The sequence below is a fragment of the Uloborus diversus genome, chromosome 7 (assembly GCF_026930045.1).
Source record: "Uloborus diversus isolate 005 chromosome 7, Udiv.v.3.1, whole genome shotgun sequence".
Taxonomy (NCBI): domain Eukaryota; kingdom Metazoa; phylum Arthropoda; class Arachnida; order Araneae; family Uloboridae; genus Uloborus; species Uloborus diversus.
In genome coordinates, this window is record NC_072737.1 from 19,018,445 (window position 1) to 19,038,937 (window position 20,493).

Genomic DNA, 20,493 nt, shown 5'->3' on the forward strand with positions numbered 1-20,493 from the left:
TGTCTTTTTTTAGAAAAGAAAACCAGCACATGAAGAGGGAAACCAAACCTCTAGAAATGCTTGCCAAATAGAGCATAAAATGTTCATATTTATTTATTTATTTGGGGGGCGGGGGGGAGAGAAGGGATGAAGATGATCTGAAAATTTTTAGGAGAGGGAAGGGGGGGGGGGGTATATTTGGGATTGCAAAATGATCCTTCCACAAAAAGGGGGGGGGGGGGGATAGAGGGATTCTTTCTGATGTTTATAATACTTTCTTGTTCTGTAATACACAATTCCTGTTGAAACTATCTTCAGTCAGCATTCAAGCCTTGTCTTACTTCATTTCTATGTAAAGCTTGTCCTCCCTGTATCATCTGATCCCATTAAGATCCCATTATGAAACTTGGTAATATGCTAGAGGATAACACAAAGTAATTTTGTGAATTTTTTCAAAATTTTAAAATTGTCCATTTTTAAGAAATTAAAATTTAATTTAATTAAATTTTAAAATTATTATTTTTTGATTTTATCAAGTTGCACATCAAATTAAAGCACATTAAAAGAGCTTCAAAACAAGACCAATTTCAAGCTTGTATCTGTTATAGTTTCTGAGAAAATGAGATTTAACCGTCTCAAAGTGTAGCATTTTTTGATGAAAATTTGAATAATTAATATTTAATAACTTTTGAATGAGGTGAAAGAAATTTTTTTTTTTAGCATTTTCATTCATAACTGGGCTAAATCTCTTCATGTACCAAGTTTCATCCAGTTCTGTGACGGTCCGTCCTAAACCGTGTGATGATCTGACACGGAATGACCCTATGAGATCTGATGATTTAAAATAAACTTTGTCTCTTTGCGCTGTATAAATATGTTAATTTTTTTTCAGTGCACTTGAGTTGTGTATTTCAACCTGCTAACTATAGTAGTTTTTTTTTCTTTCAGTTAAAAAGAAACTTTTCGAGTAAAATATTTTGTTTATAAATTTACCAAAATTCTAGATCAATAAATGTCCCCCCCCCCTGGTTTTAGCTACTTGAATTCCAAAGAAGGAAGCATGAATAATTGTAAATAATATATTTTACATAAACTGACTAATTAAGGGTATTGTTATTTCATGTTATAAGTTGTTTTACAGCAATGTTCTGTTTAAATTTCAAAAAAAAAAAAAAAAGTTATTAAACTACTGACATTTAAGAAAATTTTGAATTAATGACCTAAACCTTTGGCATAAATCTCATAATCCACCTGACATTGGTAACATAAACACATGATCTTTGATGTAACCCCATAAAAAATTGTCATGGAGTTAGGTTTAGAGAGTGTGAGATCACTGAAGAATGAGATTGTCATTATCAGACATTTGTCCAATCCAATGACCAGGAAGCTCGTTATCGAAAGTAAAATCGAAAACAGAATATATTTCAATAACTTCTTTTTTTTTTGCTATTGTAATTCTGATTCCTCAGCGGGAAAAATATAAATTACTTGTATTCAATCATTTATTGAATGAACATAGAGGTAAGATATCTAATTCCAGAAATAACACTAAGATATCCTACTGTTGCTCTGAGGCCATGACATATCTCCCATATTGATCCTTAAAAGGTTAAGGTGGTTTTAAGGGCAGTTTTAAATTTATTGTCATTAATTTTCTTTTTTAATTTGGATGCATACAAACTGTTATTCAACTGCAATGTCATTCATAATTTAATTTTTTTTTAAAGTGAAGTTTAAAAATCTAAAGCTCAGTTTTCCGAAAAATTGTAGTCAAATTGATCTCAAGCATCTTCAGTTTAAATGTAACATGCTATAAATTGTAATGTTGGTGATTTTACTAAATTTGCACTTTTTTTCCTAAAGGAAAGTGAGCGTAAGGCTTACAACCCTCGGAGCTTCTGCAAAGTATACACGATGGATCACCAGTTATTGAACACTGGTGAGCAAAAGGACATGGCTGAATTTTTCACCAATCTTATCAGTAAATTAGAAGAAATGACTCCAGAGCTTGTAAGTCTATTTTTCTTACTGATACAATTTTGCTGTACGGATTTATTGAATGGGCTCAGTTAATTATGTACCGTTAACAGTAATATTTTACAACATATATCTCCCTGCTTATTGAATTTTTATCTTTGTATGCGATTTCTTTTCTCATAAATGTGTTTGTAATTCTTTAAAACTGTTGTAACTTAGAAGTTAGACATTTTTGCTTATTAATAAGCTGGGAATTGCTTTTATGTACTTCTACATGATATTCTATCTTTTCAATCTATAGTCAACCCTCGTTTATTGTGGTTAATTCGTTCCAGGCTTTACCACGATAGCTGAATTTCCGCGAAGTACGCTTCTGTATTTATAAACCAAATATTTTCCTAACTAGAGAGCATTAGCTTACTTAGGGCAATTTAAATAGATTTTTAACATAGTTAGAGCCCCCTAGATATGAAACAGCACCCTAAGCCACCATTACATTTGCATTACTTAATATATTACACAAAATATGAAAAAATGAGATATATCAGACGTAATGGATATCACATAGTTATTTATTGGGAAATAAAGCTACATACACAGATGCAGTTCTTACACACTACTACTAATCTGTGAAAATAGCTTAACTTGTTCGATGACGAATTAATTGCCAGTTTTAGTGACCGTATGTGCCCTGTTCTTCTACATTTATCCTCATTAAAGATATTGCACATACAACTTAAAAAGCTAGTACACTTTTGAACACCATTTACAAATGTATTTATCCTCTAGTGATTTATACTTTCCAGTTATAGTGTTTAACGGTTAAAATGGAAATAGCGATTCCTACACTTTCTTCAGCGATTTTATACCAGCACTTCCTCAACTAGCATAACTATACAGCCCCTCAGAAAAGCTTACCTTACTTGGAAGACATACTTCGTTATTCTTTTGTAGGAAAAAGTTTACACGAGTGCATAAAAGAAGCTAATTACTATATTTGAAAAAAAAAAAAAAAAAAAAACGAAAATTTCGCGATGTAGTGAAGTTGCAAAAGTCGAAGCGCGAAGTAGCGAGGGACGACTGTACTTGAAGAATGCTTAGTGAACTGAGAAACATATAAATTGGTGCCAATAAAAAGTATTTGGTGGTACATTCAGACCCAGGAAAATAAAGGAACACACAGACGCTGTTTACAGAAAATTTTCAAAATTTGCAAACTGTTTTGACATTTTTTTAAAGTTATTTTTTTTGCCCTATTTTTTTTCAGTAGCATATTTTGATTTCGCTGATTGTGTGGCTGTAGCTTCTGTTACATATGAAACTAATACAATTTTTATTAACCATGATGTTTAATAGCTATCGTGCTAATGTCATAGTTGCACTTCACTTGCATATAACTTAAAATTTTTCTGCTGAGAGAAATAGGTCGGCAGGTGCACATCGTTTCAGCCATTTTGCTCCGCTGTAAAGCTTTCAACAAAGTGCATAAATTATCTATATTTTTTGTTCTTTTTTTTTCTACATTGAGAGTCATTGTCGTACATTTAAGGATAAAGTATAAATAATTATACAGATAAAATATATAGGTTGAATAGAAAACGTCTATGCAAAATGGACATATGTGGCAAGATCAACGATTATAGATGCATACTCTTTGATTAAAGAACCTCAATAATTTTAAAACTAATATTATTTGTTAGAATTGTGGTCGAGTATCGACCAGTAAGTGACCACTAGTTTATTTGATTGAAGCATGAATTTCAAAGATTCTTATTCTTAACATCTAATTCTTAGAATGATAATGTGTGTGTTGTGGTAAGGCATCATTATGATGACAAAATATTTTTTTCTTAGCATTTTCCTTGCTTTTTTACAAAGGATAAAACTATGCAGTTTTATTTGAAAAACAATTTGAATATTAACGTTTTTTTTTTACATTTTTGTTTCAGAAAGAATTGGTAAAAACGTTGTTTTGTGGTGTTGTCTCCAATAATGTTGTTTCGTTAGTAAGTATTTGACTCATTTTCTACTTTCAATATAAGATTTTTTCATCATAAAATATTAAAATTGATGTATTGAACTGAAGCTAATTGCATTGGCAACATTGAAAGGTTTAATTTCTTTATTAACCTTTTTATAGTTTAATACATTAAAAAAAAGCTTTGTTTTTAAATTTTATAAAATAATAACTGTATCCATACAACTGTGCTCGTGCTATAAGATTTAAAAAAAAAAAAAAAATTCTACAGTGTATGTAAATTTCCTCTTTTTACTCCAAAGTAAAACAAAAGGTTCTGTTTCGTTAATTAAAATGTGTACACATAATTTTACCGAAACTCTAAGCATATTCCCTGAAGTAATAATATATAATCCTGACCTAGTGGCGACAACTGTCCATCAAAACTCTTCTCTTCATGGAGGGAAAAAAAGGCATACAATTTAAATACACTTTAAAATCATTAAAAACCACTGTAGCTAAGTGTTTAAAGTTTAGTAATTAAATAATAACTTGCAACTCCCCAAACTGAAAAGAATTGGCAGTAAGAAAAAAGAAATAAGTAAAAGATATTATGCAGTCGAGATTCATATTATAAAATTATTAAAATGCACATAAAAACACACACACACACAATAAAAATAATCACTATATTTATACTTACAAGAGTGAATAATATTTAATTCAAGCGAATTTCACTGGCCGTGCAGCAAAGGATTGCATGACTCTCTATTTGCCAATCGCAAAGACAATAGATTATGACAAAGGTCAAGCAATGGGTAAAGTGACGATAATATCTTGATTGCTCAGCTGGAATAAAGTGAAAATCCCCCTACCCAGTGAATAAATATTTAATTGAAATATTTAGTGCAATTAAAACAAAATAAAAATCTATGTTTCATCTGAAGAAAAAGAATTCAATTGAAATATGTGTAATTATCACAACACACAAATTCCCCCCCCCCTTCTTACTAGAAAAAAATCATTGAAATACATACCCTAGTTGAATATCTTTCAGCTAGAAACGGTGCATATATTCCTTACAAATAGAATCACAGCATTTTAGCCATGGGCGACCATATGCAAAATTTCAAGGGGGGGGGGTAAGATATTTTCCCCATGGTTTAGCAGTACATTTTCCTCATGTAAACCAATTTCAGTGCAGATAAGAGTTATTAAAATTGAACATTTTAAATAACTCATTCATTAATGGCAGGAAAAGAAATGTTTTTTCATTTTTGTAAAAAAAAAAAAAAAAAGTATTAAAAGCAAGGAAGTTCCAATTTCTAGGTGGGGGGGGGGGGCTTGAGCTTTTATTTGTCCCCCCCCCATATGGGCATCTACGGTTTTAGCTATTTCATTTATGAAAAACACATTTTCACTGAGCTCCAATAGTGGCAAAGGACAATGCCACAAAATTTGGTACATTTTTTCCGCCTTTCTCTTAATTTCAAAAATAATATTTAATTAGGAACTAAGGGAACTACATGAGTACATTTTCAACTCAATCACACCCATTATCAGTGGGGGCTCCTCATATGTGCCCATGCACTTATGATCTCCCTAGGGAAACAAAGAGCTAGGGGAGAAATTCATTACATCTCGAAATAAAGTGATAATTTAAAAAATTATTTTGCTGTGTTTTGTCTTTAATCTTTTGAAATTTTAAGAATTGACTTGATATTTTGGCAACATATTAATGTACTAATATATATTTTTTATAACGAATTTTTTTCAAACAAATTTTTTATCTTAATTTTTACAGGACTGTCCTCATATTAGTAGAACTTTAGAAGAATTTTATACGCTACGTTGCCAGGTGGCTGACATGAGAAATTTATTTGTAAGTTATTTTTAATACATGCATCATTCAATATATTATTTTTTGTTGATGACAAAGCACAAAATATGTTTTTATTTGAAATCAAATTTTCTTGTTTCTGTTAACTATTATTAAGTTATGAAATTAATAGAAACATTACTTACTGTTCAATTTTGATTGCAGGATTCAATTGATGAAATAACTGTTAAAGATACCCTTGAAGGTGATAACATGTACACTTGTTCCCAGTGTGGCAAAAAAGTTCGGGCAGAAAAAAGGTATTGTTATGGTGCTTTTTTTTTTTTGAATTATTCTGCACTATAAACTATCATCAGAGTTGCCAAGTAAATTATCATTTAATTTTTAATCAACCAACATTTATTAATTATTTTTATTTTGTAATATTTATATCTCATCCATGAAAAAAAAGAAACACAACTCAAAATTTTGGAAAAACATTCTAACTATCGATTTAAAATAATGCTCTTTCTTACCTTAAAACTCGCAAATTTAGCTCACATGCCTGGTACGTGGTGGTGTAAAAACGATATAATCAATTGTGGCACATCTTTAAAATTTCACAATTTAAAGAAAAATTTTGAACTCTAAGTCTGCATTTTTACTTTATACAACAAAAACTAACCATTAAAAATCATATAATAAAATTTTCATGCATATTGTAATATTTGAGACTAAATCACTTAACACTAGTGTTGCGTAAAACGTTGGATCTTCTCATATCCTGCTTTTTTGAGTTGTGTGTTTTTTCTTTGACGAGATGCGCTATCTTGAAAATTATTTCTTCACACGATTTAAAACAAACAAAACTGCATAATACATAACAAGTTGTTATTGTAGGAGCTATTTTCATATTCATATAAAAGTGATCTAAATTTTAATGTTAAATTTCTGATGCGTACAAAAATGGAATGTGTGTTCTATTTGCATCAAAATGAAACAATGCTTCAATTTGTTAACATTTTTATTTATAAACTTCCATTTTCATGATAAGCATTTTCTAGCAATTTTCAAGACACTTACAAATAAATTTACAGATCTGTTAGACCCAATTCATTCTCATACACTAAAAGCAGGAAATTTTGTTTTATTTTAATATATAGTTTTATTTTAGTTTGTATCAAAATCTCTTTTCCTCTTTAATTATGATTTATGTGTTGTTTTTTATTTACAGGGCTTGTTTAAAAAAGTTGCCTAAAATTTTATGCTTTAATATGATGCGCTACACCTTCAGCTTTGTTACAAATACCAAGGAAAAAGTAAACACACACTTCTCGTTTCCAATGCAGCTCGATATGTCAAATTACATGGAGAAAAATCTTATGCCAAAACAACACATTGGTAAGTGCTACAGTTGTGCAATTTTTTAACATGTTTTCTTACGTTTTTCTCTTTATTAACTTTTCAATTCATTTAATTTTGATATTTCAAAGCTTTGCTTTTATGCCAACCTATCAATTTCTCCAAATAAAATCTTCATTAAATGCAGTATAAGCTTGTCACATGGAAAACATATGATAAATTGTGATTGTTTAACAAAACTTGTAATACCAGTGTTGCTAATGTTCTAGGAAAAGTAATCCCTTCCAGCTACAATAGTATTTATAGTAAAAGCTGTAAGATACAGAATGTTCCCTCTGACGATCATCAATCCACCACTGAAGCAAGATAATTAATATATAATGAAAAAAATGAATTCCCCAAAAAATCGTAGAAAAAGATATTTCACTGTTTATAATGATTGCAGTTGTCATATCGTTGCCTCAGAGCAACAGTAAGATATCTAATCTCAGAAATAATGCTAAGATATCTTACTGTTGCTCTGAGGCGAATAGATGTCAGTCTTTTCTGCTCGAAGTTTATGTAGAAAATGCTACTTTTTCCAGAAAAGGTTTTAATAATCTGCAGTGAGAGTTGAAAAGTCTTTGTTGAGAAATTAATCTTATAACTTTTGTACAAATTGGTTAAGTTTTGCTCTATGGGCCTTGTTACTTTTCAATATATCCTTCTTTGAAAAGAAAACTGATATGTACCTATTTTTCATGCAGACAATGAAGACTCGGGTGGCCCAGTTTCTGAGGAGGAAGGGTACGAGTATGAATTGATTGGCGTCACTGTTCATACGGGTAATGCAGAGGGAGGTCATTACTACAGCTTCATACGGGAGAGAAATCAACCTGGTAAAGACAAATGGTGAGTTTCTTCGTTATGAATTACTTTTTTCTGTAACCAAATCAGTGACTTAGTGAACTAACAAGGAAAGGTGTGAAAGCAAATTGAAAAAGCATCTGTTGATTTAGTTTCAGCTAGTAAACAAGTTTCTAGGTTCATCACAATTGAGCATCACTTGAATTGAATGAATGGTGCCGATATTCTGGAACATAACAATTTGTGCTATCTTAAGATGTGATATTTAAATGAAAATATTGGAACTAGAGGAGGTATATCTTTTTTGTTTTGGACAACTCATCAGATGGAGACTTCTAAAATTCTGATGAAATTCAGCTCATTTAGTTCCAGTTGGAGGCTACAGAAAAATTGAAAAACTGATTTTGTTCTTATAGATTTTACAGCAAAGAAAACACATATTGAATTTTGTATACTAGAAAACTTTACAGCATTAGTGCTTCAATGGATATGAAATTAACATTTATGAGTTACTGATAAAAGTTTCTGAGAATTTTGACTCTTTTTCGTAGACAAGTTGTTACTACTGGATGTCAAGGAACATTAAATGTATCTTATCAAAGGCAATAACCAATACCAAAACCAAACGACAACAATCATTCATATTTTTGTAGGCAAAATAATATGCTGTCTTACTGGAAGAACAATAAGACAAAATTGCATTTTGTTTTTATTTTATTTTTCATTTCTGTGAGCTTATAGTTTTTTTCTAGATCCATTTTTATAATACTTATTACATTGGCAAATATTGTACCATTAGAAAGAAACTGATTTTTGTGTTATCTTTTCTAAAAATAAAGCTGAATGTCTGGATCTCTGTCCAGATATCTGTTGGGAGGTCTGTGACTTGCAATAGACCGTTCGGCTGATTTTCGTGAAATTTGGCGCAGAATCAGTTTGTAGCATAAGGGTGCGCACCTCAAAGCAATTTTTCGTAAAATTCGATTTTGTTCTTTTTCTATTCCACTTGTAAGAAAATTTTACCGAGCAAATTATCATAACATTAACGAGTCAATTACCAAATTATCATAACGTGGAACCGTAACATGGGCGAGCAAATGAACATAGCAAATTGGCACGAAATTCAACATCCAGTATTTGTAAATGTACAGGCGAACCAAATGACCTTTAAATTTTCTACTATGGGAAAAGCCGTGCTGGTACCGCTAGTTCAATAATAAAAATGTAATTTAATTTTTGTCTCACCGTACCAACTCTTCCCCTACAAACATCACTTATTAATTAATGAATGTTTTCACCCAATTCTGGTTGAAACTAGCCATGTTGAGGGTTCCTTTGTAAGTTACTGTAATCAAACTTTATTTTAATTACTGCATCATGTAGTATATTTTCATCACTCCTCTACGTGCCAAGAGGCAATGCATGATACTCTTTTGGCTGGGGGCTTTTAGGTTTAGTGAAATAGAGAAAAGTTTGCTGTTATTCAAAATAAACTGTTTTAATTGGTTCTAACTGAATGTTACAATACTGAAGTATTCTTCCTAAGTTCATCACATTTAGGAATTATTACATTAAACATACAGCATTTTAGCTAAGCTCTTGTTAATGTAAATTTGCTATTCCATGTATAAGTTCTCTTATTCAGTTATGTTATTAGTTAGTCCTAGTGCTGTTTGGTATAAATATTAAGAATTTATATTTTATTTCTTCTTACTAGGTTCCTGTTTAATGATTCTGAAGTGAAACCTTTCGATCCTTCTCACATTGCAGCAGAATGTTTTGGCGGAGAAATGACGGTAAGGCTTAATTTTTTTATAAACTCTGTTTTTTTAAAAAATCATATTCAACAAGATTTCTCTAGCATTTTTATTGTTTATAATGTATGATAGGATGCCGAAAATATGTAACACAATGTTTCTAAATTTTTTGTGCATTAATATTCGAAACATACATTTGTTTGATTCTTTCACATCAAACTTGTACAGCCTGCAAAATTTTAAACTTTTAAGCAACTGTACTTTTCTGAGAAAATTTACATGTACTTTCAAGAATCATAATTATTCAGGGTTCCCACAAGTCAGGGAAAACATGGAAAGCATGAAATTGTCAATAGATTTTATTTTGATAAAAAAGTTGTGTATAAGTTAGGAAAAATTACTAATATTGAACAAAGCCTGTAAAATTGTGAAAACAGGCCTGGAAAAACATTCTTTTGTCTCATAAACTACTGCATAAGAATGTAATGGTCTTTACCCACCACATCAAAACCAGTATTTTGAAGAAAACACTGGTTTGTACAATGTACATATAGTCAGACCCCGATTTAACAAACCTCTGTCTAACAAATTTCGCCATTTTGCGAATTTTTCTCTTTCCCCGACTAAAATGAAGGCAAAAACCCCTATTTACTGAATAATAAACCTCGAATTAATAAATTATTTTCACAGCCAATTTTTTTTTTTTTTTTTTTTTTTGTAAATTTGAGTTGGAAAATAATGGATTGTTTTCCAAATGTTACATCCATATTGTCTGAAATAGGAAAAGACTTTTCTTGGAATCAGCAGTTTTTAACAGGCGGGGGGGGGGGGGGGCAACTAACGAATATTGATTCTGATGCAGAAAGCAATAATGAAACTCCCACTCCTTTTTCAAATGCTTTACATGGCTTGGAAACTAAAAACATATCTTATGCAGCAAGCTGCAAATGACACAGTATTTTCTTCTCTTCATAAAGTCAAAACAGAACTATTTTGAGCATCAAGGAAATTGTCAAACATCTATTATTTAGTAGTTCACAATTTCACATTAGTGTGTAATCAGTCACGGAATGTTGAATAAAAAGTGTATACTTTCTAATTATGGATATTTTTGCGCCGTTCCTTTTTTGGAGTTTTAGATAAGTGTAGTTTTTTAAAAAAATTTTCACACCCTGACATTAGGAATAACCCTGATTTAACATATCAAAGTTTTGGTCCCGCCGAATTCGTTAAATTCGAGTCCGACTGTATTTCCATGTGAAATTAGGACTCGCCCAGTGACTTACTGTCAGAAGCAATAAAGAGCAAATATTAAAGTTCCAATATTGCAATGCTTAATAGTTTGTTTATGCCAAAAATGAAACTATTACTTTTATTTACATGATTTCCAGAAAAACACTTTAACCTAGGAGAGAGTACCAGGTTGTTGAGCATTAACCCAGTTTTGTTCTGCTAAAATGTTAGGATTTAATATACTAAGTTTTTCTATTTTTCAAAGTGTCATTTTTATTCTGAAAACCAATGCCGTTTTAAAATATCCTTATATTCATATTTTCAGAGTAAAACCTATGATTCTGTGACTGACAAATTTATGGATTTTTCTTTTGAGAAGGTGAGCATCTTTTTTGATACGTTTTGTTTCATTTACTCTGTTCTTACTTTTGTTACACTGCTTGAGTTTTAAAGCAGTTCTATTGTATATTAGAAGAAAAAATTATATTTTATTGAAAACGTTGGGTGTTTTGAACTCATTTTTCTTGAAACTTTTCTGTTTGCATGACCATGTGTAATTTTTTTGAAGCTGGTAATCAGATCTGTAACACAAGAACTTAAAAATATATAATATATATTTTTTTAGCTGCAGTCAGTACCTGCACTCTGTGTTTGTGAAAATGTTAAACTTGTCACATATATGATTACATGTTTTTCTCAACTTTGAATGTATTGTGTATAATATAATTTAAATCTAAATGTTAACTGTAATGCTGTTTTGGGCACATTTAGCCTGGAAAATTTTTAGTAAACATTTTTCAATGAGGGAGTGTTGTTACGCTATAAATGTCTTCTTTTTTAGTGTCTGTTAGTAATGTTTTGAATGTAAGCGTCTTGTTAGAAAAGCAAGAAAGCAGCTGTGTAGCTGCTACAAAACTTTTAATGTCATCTAATTTCACTTATTTACTTTTTTTTTTTTAATTAAAAAATCTTAATCTATCTGTGAATTTTAAGGCATTAAATATGCTCTTCAGCCTAAATGTTTTCTAAAGAGAACACTTTTTTTGAACATTTATTTTAGACCAACAGTGCATACATGCTTTTTTATGAAAGATTGGGTTCAAAAACCAACAAGAATCTGTCATCTCATACTACTGCAAAAACTTCTGAAAGTGTTCAAGATCTGGCTCCTCTGATTGAACTCTCTTCAGAATTGGCAGAGGTACGTTTCATTTTTCTTTAAAAAATTAGAAATCATTATCCAGAGCTTGTTTTCAACTGAATCGGTAGTTTGAAGAAGGGAACAAGCGCCAAAATATGAAAATTTTAATTTTAGTGGTAAAATTTTTTTTTTGAAGGTTCAAATAATTTTTTACCACTAAAATTCAATTTTTCATATTTTAGCGCTTGTTCCCTTCTTCAAACTACCGATTCAGTTCATGAAATACACCGCCAGCTCGGTCATTTCCAGCCGAGGACTGTAGTTTAGAATTAGCGCAGGCGCTAATTCTATATTAGCTACCAGTTTGTTTGGCACTCTTGGCTTCCTTAAGAGGTTTTCCATCTCCAGCTTGGTCACTTTCCTATGCCAGGCTGATGAGTGCTAATAAGCACAAAATTGCAGTCCTCGGCTGGAAATGACCGAGCTGGCGGTGTATTTCATGTATTTCTGCTTTAGCCCTGCCTATTGGTGTAATTTACTGAATATACCGATTCAATTATTATTATTACGGTCCTTCTTTGTGATCTATTGGTTACCAAAGCTGTTTTCTTAGGATCAGAGTGCGTCAAGTACTGGATCTACTATTTCATCGGTGTGCTGATAAAAAATAATGAAGGCAGTTATTAAATTATAATCAAATGTTTATTGTTATTCCTTGTAGGGTTTTTTTAACATTCAGAAGGGCTGCCAGCAGCTCTTTTGAACACAAAGAAATCGCAATTTAATAAAGAGTAATAGCAGAAGTAAATATAACAGGCAGTTGGTTTATCAGAAACATTTACCATATTTAGTTTACACCCCCAATTGGTATTTTTGTTTGAATTAAATCTAGGTTAGTTTCAGCCAAAGCTTCCACAAACATGATATTTTCACGTACACACACACATCCTCTAACAAAAGGCTCTCTTTTTCTTTATAAATTTTTTGAGCCAAAAGATCAGTTTTCAAAATGAGTTTTGAAAGAAATTGCTAAATCAAATGTTTTTACGCTTCCGAAAAAATCGTAGGATTCCAGGTCCTAGATCTGCCACCACAAAATATTCACTGAGTACACTGTAGAACCTCGTTTATCCTGCTTTCATTCTTTGGGTTCTCCGGATCATCTGGATCAAATTTAACAGCATAGAAAGAATTATATTCTTATAAATAACGATTTAATATAATGCTAGGAAACACATCACTATAAATATGCAATTTTTTATTGCAATTAAGAGCTCCTGTAAAGTTTGTACAATAAATTATAGTATTCTAATGAGAGCCCCCTCCAAAAGAGCAAGGGTGCACCCCCTTAAATATCGCAAAGACCCCCCTTCCCAAAAACAAGCCCCTCCAAAGGTTAAAATACTCCTTAAAACAGCACTCCCTAAAAATTTCAATGGCGCAGTCCGCGTCATGATCCCCCCCCCCAGGTGGGCACCCCTGGCCATTTACAATAAAACATTTGTTTGGCCCTTTAACCGTTTTATTCAATTACCACAGGTGTTTGAAACAGTAGGCAGTGGACCAATTCTTTGTTATCAAATGACATGAAAATTATTTTAATGTTTTTGTAAGGTCTTAGTTCCGTATAATTTAGCTACAAAGCATTGCTTGTTGTTGTAATAAAAGGTAAATCTGCTTATTTAATAATTTGTTTTACTTATTACCCATTTTACCTAGATTATCGAGATTTTCGACTCTCCCGATTGCTTTTGTTCCCAGTTAGTTCCAGTACTCAAATTTGTACTGTGTGTGCAGACATTTGAACCCGCTCTTGACAACTGTGGTTCCGAATGTCCTACGATTGTTCATTAGCAGTTACCATGGATGCAAGTTACTGGAGACTTTCCTTTATCTTCAGCAGGTGGTGTTACGATAGGGTATACTCCATATACACTGTATACTCTCAAACATTTTTTAGACATATAGCATATACCCTCAAGCTTCAAAAATTTTCATATAATGACATATTATGTAAATGAACGCGTACACATATTGTGCGTAGTGGATTACTGGGAGTATACCCTCAGAGAAAATGATGGGGAAACATCACTGATCTTCAGTACTGTGGCTAGATTGTGGAGGTGAGGATAGATTAGGCTGCTACAGATTTAAGTTGGCTTAACAGCCCCCAGAGATATATTTAAAGCACTGGGACTGATTCAGGATGCTGGCAGGAAGATGCATGTTTTAAAATTAAAGATAACACTGAATTGTTTTTATGTTTGGTGTTACTTAGATTTCCATGAACAGAGTAACTTTTTAATAAGTAGATTGTAAACTTAATAATATGGACAGCTAATGAGAAAAATCCTGTATTCATATTTTCATTGCTCTATGGCTTAGTGATACTTACACTGATGTCATCAAGGGGCATAAAAACAACTGATCAAGCATATTATGATGCTCTTTTTGCTGTGATTTTAACTTGCATTATGAAATTTTGAAAGTTAAACATGGTGATAAATGTTAATAAGTTAAAATGTAAATAAGTCTGTTAAAAACCTTTGAAAATTAGATTGCGGTGGGAAGGTGTATATTCAATAAACTTATAGATGCTGCAAGCTTAAATTCGTCCCAAATTATAATATTTCCATAATCTGAGCATCCTCCTATCCCCCTTCTCCAAGGGTGCCCATATAAAGAGGCAAGTGGAGACTCAAGCCCCCCCCCCCCTTAGAAATGAGAACTTCCTTGCTTTTAGTGCTTTTTTCTTTGCAGAAATGTATGAAAATTTCTTTTCCAGCCATTAATGAATAAGTTATTAAAAATGTCAAATTTTAATATCTCTAATCTGTACTAAAATTGATTTCCATGGGGATAATATTCTGCTTAATTAACCATGGGAAAAAATTTTGAGTCCCATCTTAAAATTTTGCATATGGGCGCCCTTGCCGTTCCTCAGAAAGCATTGAAATTTGATTTATACAGTTCCTAATCTTATTTAACCATGATAAATATGTATTAGCGTTCGCTGATCCTTTAGTTACATATTCATATTTCTTTTCAGTGGATTTGGCAGGATAACATGCAGTTCCTACAAGACAAAAGTTTATTTGAACATACTTATTTTGAGTAAGTACTTTTGTGAATATATATGTGTTATATTTATGCAAATACAACCAGCTCTTGGTAACTGAAAATTCGGTTGCTCAAATTTCTCAAACTCCCATTGTTATAATATCCTACCTAATGCTTGATATTTCAGTCACTATATAACTCAAATATCCAAATATTCAGTCACTATATTAATTACTATTTCAATTTTTGTGAATTTTGTACTTCCCCTCTCCTTTTTCCTGTGATGGAAACTAGCAGGATATTAATGTTTACAAATAGCAAGCAGTGTTCACTTGTTATTTGTAATTCACTCATGCAAATGATACAAAGGGATTTTTTCCTCCTGAATTAACAATCCCATAATGTTCATAGGGCCAAAAAAAAAAAATCTTTTATTTCTTCAAAAATGTCACTTAGCATGTTCATCCACATACTTCCTATCATTTTCTAATGAGGTTGTTTCTGTCTCCCATTCCAGTTTCATGTGGCAGATTTGTAGTCATATACCTCAAACATTATCAAGTCATAACGACATCACTTTGCTGTCGGCCAAACTCGGGACCTCATTTGTCTTAGAAACTCTAATACATGCTAAGGAGAAAGTAAGTATTCCTCGATTAGCTTTATTTTCTTTTATTTTTATGCTTATTTTTCGATAGTATTAATTCCCAAATTTCTGTGGTTTTAGCCAACGATTGCACAGTGGATTGAGCTTCTGACTAAGCAATTTAACACAAGTCAGGCTGCTTGTGAGGTGAGTGAAGACTCTTTTCTCCTGTTGTTTTTAAAGGAACCAGAGTACCAGAAATACTTTGATGTTTAGTGTTACTGTTTGACGTTTATTCAACTCTGTAATCTGCCAACCTTAATTATTTACTTATTTTTTCAATTCATTTTATATTTTCAAAATTCATTATGCTAATGTATGACTTTGTGCCAGACATGTGTGCATTTTGTACTTAAATTTGTCAAAGTCGTTTAGTTATAGGTTTAGCCTGCTGTGTTTAGTGTTGTTTATAATGTGGGCTTGTTCTTTATAGGGCATCTAGGTTGAGTACTACATTGCATTAAATTATAGCATTAGCTGTAATGTATATTTGTTGAATTTTTGCTGATGAAGTAGTTGTATTTTGTTTACATGCATTATGTCCATGGTTTTTCCATGAAGTTTTATAAAATTATTTGTGTAACCAAGTTTACTTCTTTAAAATGTTTCTTATTTTGTTGCATTTCTCTTATTTTTTGTTTTGTGTTTGTTTATGGTTTTAATATTTTTTGACAATTTTGTAGTGGTTTTTGGATCATATGGCTGAAAACAGTTGGTGGGCAGTTCAAATTTTAATCAAGTGTCCAAACCAAGTTGTTCGTCAGGTAAGGACATCTAACTAACGAAATTTGCCATTCTTCATTTTTGTTTTTCAAAGATTGAAATTATTATTTGTTGTAGAGTCTTGAAAATCCAAGATAATTGAGGCTCACAACACCTTGAATTACGAAAAGCTCTGATCATGCATAAAATTCTTTGTGATTAAAACTTTTACACTGTCAGACAACATTTGCTGTGGTAGAAATTTAGAAAAATATGTCACGGGTCTAATGGACCAATAATTACAATATTTCACTGATCCGTACACACAGTTAGTGGTCCATTATCATGTCCTGGTTTGAAATATGTAAAACAAAATAAATTAACGACAAATTGAGTCATTGTATTAGCATTTTTTAATAGACATGTCGGAAGGACTGGGGAAAAAGGAAAGAGCAGGCATCTTTCTATTCACCAATATTAGTAAAAGAATTAGACAAAAGAAATCTTATCTTTATTGTCATTTTAGGAAGAAAGCAATATGATGCAAAAAAAACCCCTTAACATTGCAAATAAAAGTGTAAATGCAATGGTTTCAAAAAATGATGTAAAAAATTTTTTTTGAAGTAAAAGAGGAATAAAACTTCACCAGCCCCATGGACCACTAAAATCTATTTTCTACTGGTCTGATAGATTTTTTTTTTTTTTTGGTCCCGGATCAGCAGATCACTGTTAATTTCAAGGCTCGAGTTTTCTTAAACAAATTTGTTCAAGTTTTTTTATTAACATCTGTACCTATTTATGTTGAATTTGTAGGCAACTAAAAATCACATTTATAACTGTCTCTGAATCCATTTTCACGAGTTTTTGTCTCTATGTGCAGGGACTGATTTACGGCAGGGCATTCGGGGCCCGGGGCACCAAGGGAAATTGGGCACCAAATTTCTATCATCAAATTTTTTTTTAGTGACCAGTGTTCGGGGCATCTAACTAAAGGGAACAAAAAAATTTTGTTTTTTGACATTTTTTTTAAAAGTTAAATGAAAGCATATTAGCCAATTGTTGTGGAGAACTATCATTTTTGTTATTGAAGAGAATTAAGTGTCCTTTGCATACTTTCATTTCTGATGGTAAATTGTCTTTATTAGCTCTATTATCAATAGAAGGAAGTTTGACCTAAAACTTGATTATGAAGACATTATAGATGAATTTACTACAAGATAACAAAGGAAAAAAATATAAAGAATCATTGATGCACAGAAAGCACATTATGATTTATCTTTACCATTTGTATCATAGTTTTTCGATCTGCAACTGTAAAAAAAATTTTAACATGAAAACCATAAATTTATTTTAGATTTATATTAAATGATTTCTCTGCAAAACATCTTAATTATTAACTTTTTTCATATGAAATCAGTATTTTGAAGTTTTCGTTCTATCAAAATAATATCCAACACTGACCATCATATTTTTTGTGTGTGGGGGGGGGGGGGAGGGCACCACATTTGTCAGTGCCCGTGGCACCCAGGTGTGTAAATCGGTCCGTGTCTATGCGTGTGCTTTCGAATGAATGTATTTCCTAAATACAAAAATGGTTAGTGGTAGGTTTAAATTTTGTATATAAAACTTGTACACGGGCAAGCACTTTCTTTTTTGATATTCCAAGAAAATGTTACAGGATCTTTATTGTAGAAAATCAATTACAATTTCAAGTTATTTTATGTGCTAAGGTACTCTAATGTATGATCCACTTCATCCATATCTTGTGGTTGACAAATATTTCCGGTCATTTGGCTAGTGTTGGTGAAACTGACCCCTAAAGGGGGGATTCAAGTTAAAGGGGAATTAAACAATGCAAGTATAAGCTAATTAGATGTGATTAAAAATATAAACTAGATCGCAAAGAGTATTTGTTAACAAGGTGATAAACAAATAATTTTTCGCATGAAATATATTGAAAAGTTCTTTAGTAACCAACTCTTTGTTTTGAAACACAAGAAAGTTCTATTGCATTTGTTTTGTAGTTGTAATTTTAAAGTAAACTATATCAAGATCAATAAAGCAAAATATTTTTTCCAGCTGTTTCAAAGACTTTGTATTCATGTGATAAACCAATTAAAGCCCATACATTGTGACCTGTACCTTCAACCTTTCCCCGACAGGTTTTCTGTGCCAGTCATTCCGTAAGTTTGTATATTATCTTACAGTATTTATAACTAGAACTCCATAAATGACTTTTTTTTATATTTTGTGAAATGCTCTTCGGTTAGCCTGAACCTAGCCACCCTGCCCATAATTTTATCACTGGTGTTATTTAATTTCAACAGTTCTAATGGGCAATTCCACAGAAAACCGTAATTTTGTCCTGCACGTAACGCCTCATATATTTCATTAAAAATAGCAATTTAAAAGAGTAATGTTAAAAGTTTTATTGCTTAACAAATTAAAAACAAATGAGTAATTCCTTAAGCAAAAGATTCTGTCATTACTTTTTAAAATAATTGCTTTTTAAAACAGTAATATATTAATGGAGCAAAATATTAACTTATTCATAAGCAAGTTACGGCAGGTTGACTTTGGATGTCCCGAACGTAACGTATGCAAATAAATAAAATTTTAAGTAACAAAATTGTTTAATAAAAATATAACTGTCAGGAGTATTTTTGTCTCAAATGTAAAGATTAAAAAAATTGCTCACCCCTGTTTAGTTAAAATATTTAGAGATAGGACAAAATGTTAATGAAATTTAAGCTCTTTTTGTCCCACACGTAACGGTGGAATGACCCTAATTATTTTCTCTTGCTTATTTGGTTGGAACTAAAAATTAATGATTCAAAACTCTTGACTGAAGTCAAATAAAAATTATTGATATTTTTAATTTAAATTTGGTTGAATGATGTAATTACTATTTGAAGCCCCCCCCCCCCCCTCTTGTTTGCCTGCATTTTTGCTTTAGCCAGATTTGATTGTGTGTGCTTTTTTTACTATCTCAAAATAATTGTTTTATTTTCTTTTGCAGGGAGAAATCTTCTGACATCAGTAAAGAAGATTTAACTAAACTGACTGAAATTGGGAAGTTTTCTTGTGTTACAAGATTCATAAAAAAACTCATTTCACTGGTAATTCAACTTATTTTCAGTTACTACATGTACTATATTAATCAGTTACTACATGTGCTATTCAAATTTGGAATTAAAAATACTGTTCTTCAATTCAGTTGTCTTTACAGGAAATACTTATTATATATTGATATACTTTCAATAATTTTTCAAGATCTAGTTTTCCAAGGGTTGGGTATAGGTCTATGATATTAACTTATAGTTGTATGGATTCAGTGAACATACAAAGCTGTATTAATACATCATATTAATGCAACTCTGACTTCTGTATTAATATATTGTAATTTATTTTATCGTTACTGATTAAATGTTTGCATCAATAGTTGAATTCCATTTCTTTTCCAACTTTTCTGGAGTATCATTGATTTTAAATCAGCCTCTTCCAATTGAAAATGACTAACAAAGTATTGTGTTATAGTTTAATTTTATGCTGATATTTTAAATTTTATCCAAATAATCTTTTTTCTTTCATTTAACTGAAGAAAAAAAACTTCTGCTGAAACATGTCATATGTTCCTTATATCAAAATTAATATCAAATAAGTTGTGTTGGAAATAAATGAAAGAGACTTTCAGGATGGGGATAACATTGTAGAGTTATTGTGAGCAATTTTTCACGAGTGTTATATTTTGTAGATTGAGCATGGTGCAAAGCAACACTTGAAGCATTTGACTGAGTACTTCTCCTTCCTGCTGGAGTTTGCTAAAATGGGGGAGGAGGAATGCCGTTTTCTGCTTGCTGTTGAAGCCATGTCGACCATCATCAATTTTTATTTAGGACAGAAGTCACTGGCTGATTACGTAAGTTGCTATTTACTAAAAAACATTATAATCTAAATTTATTTGCAAAAAGTGAATGCAGTTTTACCACAATTTAACAAATTCATCAAGAC

At 31.3% G+C, this 20,493-nt stretch overlaps 1 protein-coding gene across 1 annotated transcript in view; it reads left to right on the plus strand.

Annotated features, from left to right (window-relative positions):
• The window catches only part of LOC129226308 (ubiquitin carboxyl-terminal hydrolase 34-like), a 148,735-nt gene that overhangs the window by 93,404 nt on the left and 34,838 nt on the right, over nucleotides 1-20,493 (plus strand). Inside the window, 16 exon segments of the mRNA XM_054860911.1 lie at nucleotides 1,846-1,992; nucleotides 3,909-3,965; nucleotides 5,721-5,798; nucleotides 5,961-6,055; nucleotides 6,970-7,136; nucleotides 7,844-7,988; nucleotides 9,661-9,739; nucleotides 11,259-11,312; nucleotides 11,994-12,134; nucleotides 15,124-15,188; nucleotides 15,652-15,775; nucleotides 15,862-15,927; nucleotides 16,464-16,544; nucleotides 18,562-18,665; nucleotides 19,523-19,601; nucleotides 20,237-20,401. Of these exon segments, the coding sequence (XP_054716886.1) occupies nucleotides 1,846-1,992; nucleotides 3,909-3,965; nucleotides 5,721-5,798; nucleotides 5,961-6,055; nucleotides 6,970-7,136; nucleotides 7,844-7,988; nucleotides 9,661-9,739; nucleotides 11,259-11,312; nucleotides 11,994-12,134; nucleotides 15,124-15,188; nucleotides 15,652-15,775; nucleotides 15,862-15,927; nucleotides 16,464-16,544; nucleotides 18,562-18,665; nucleotides 19,523-19,601; nucleotides 20,237-20,401 (1,647 nt within the window).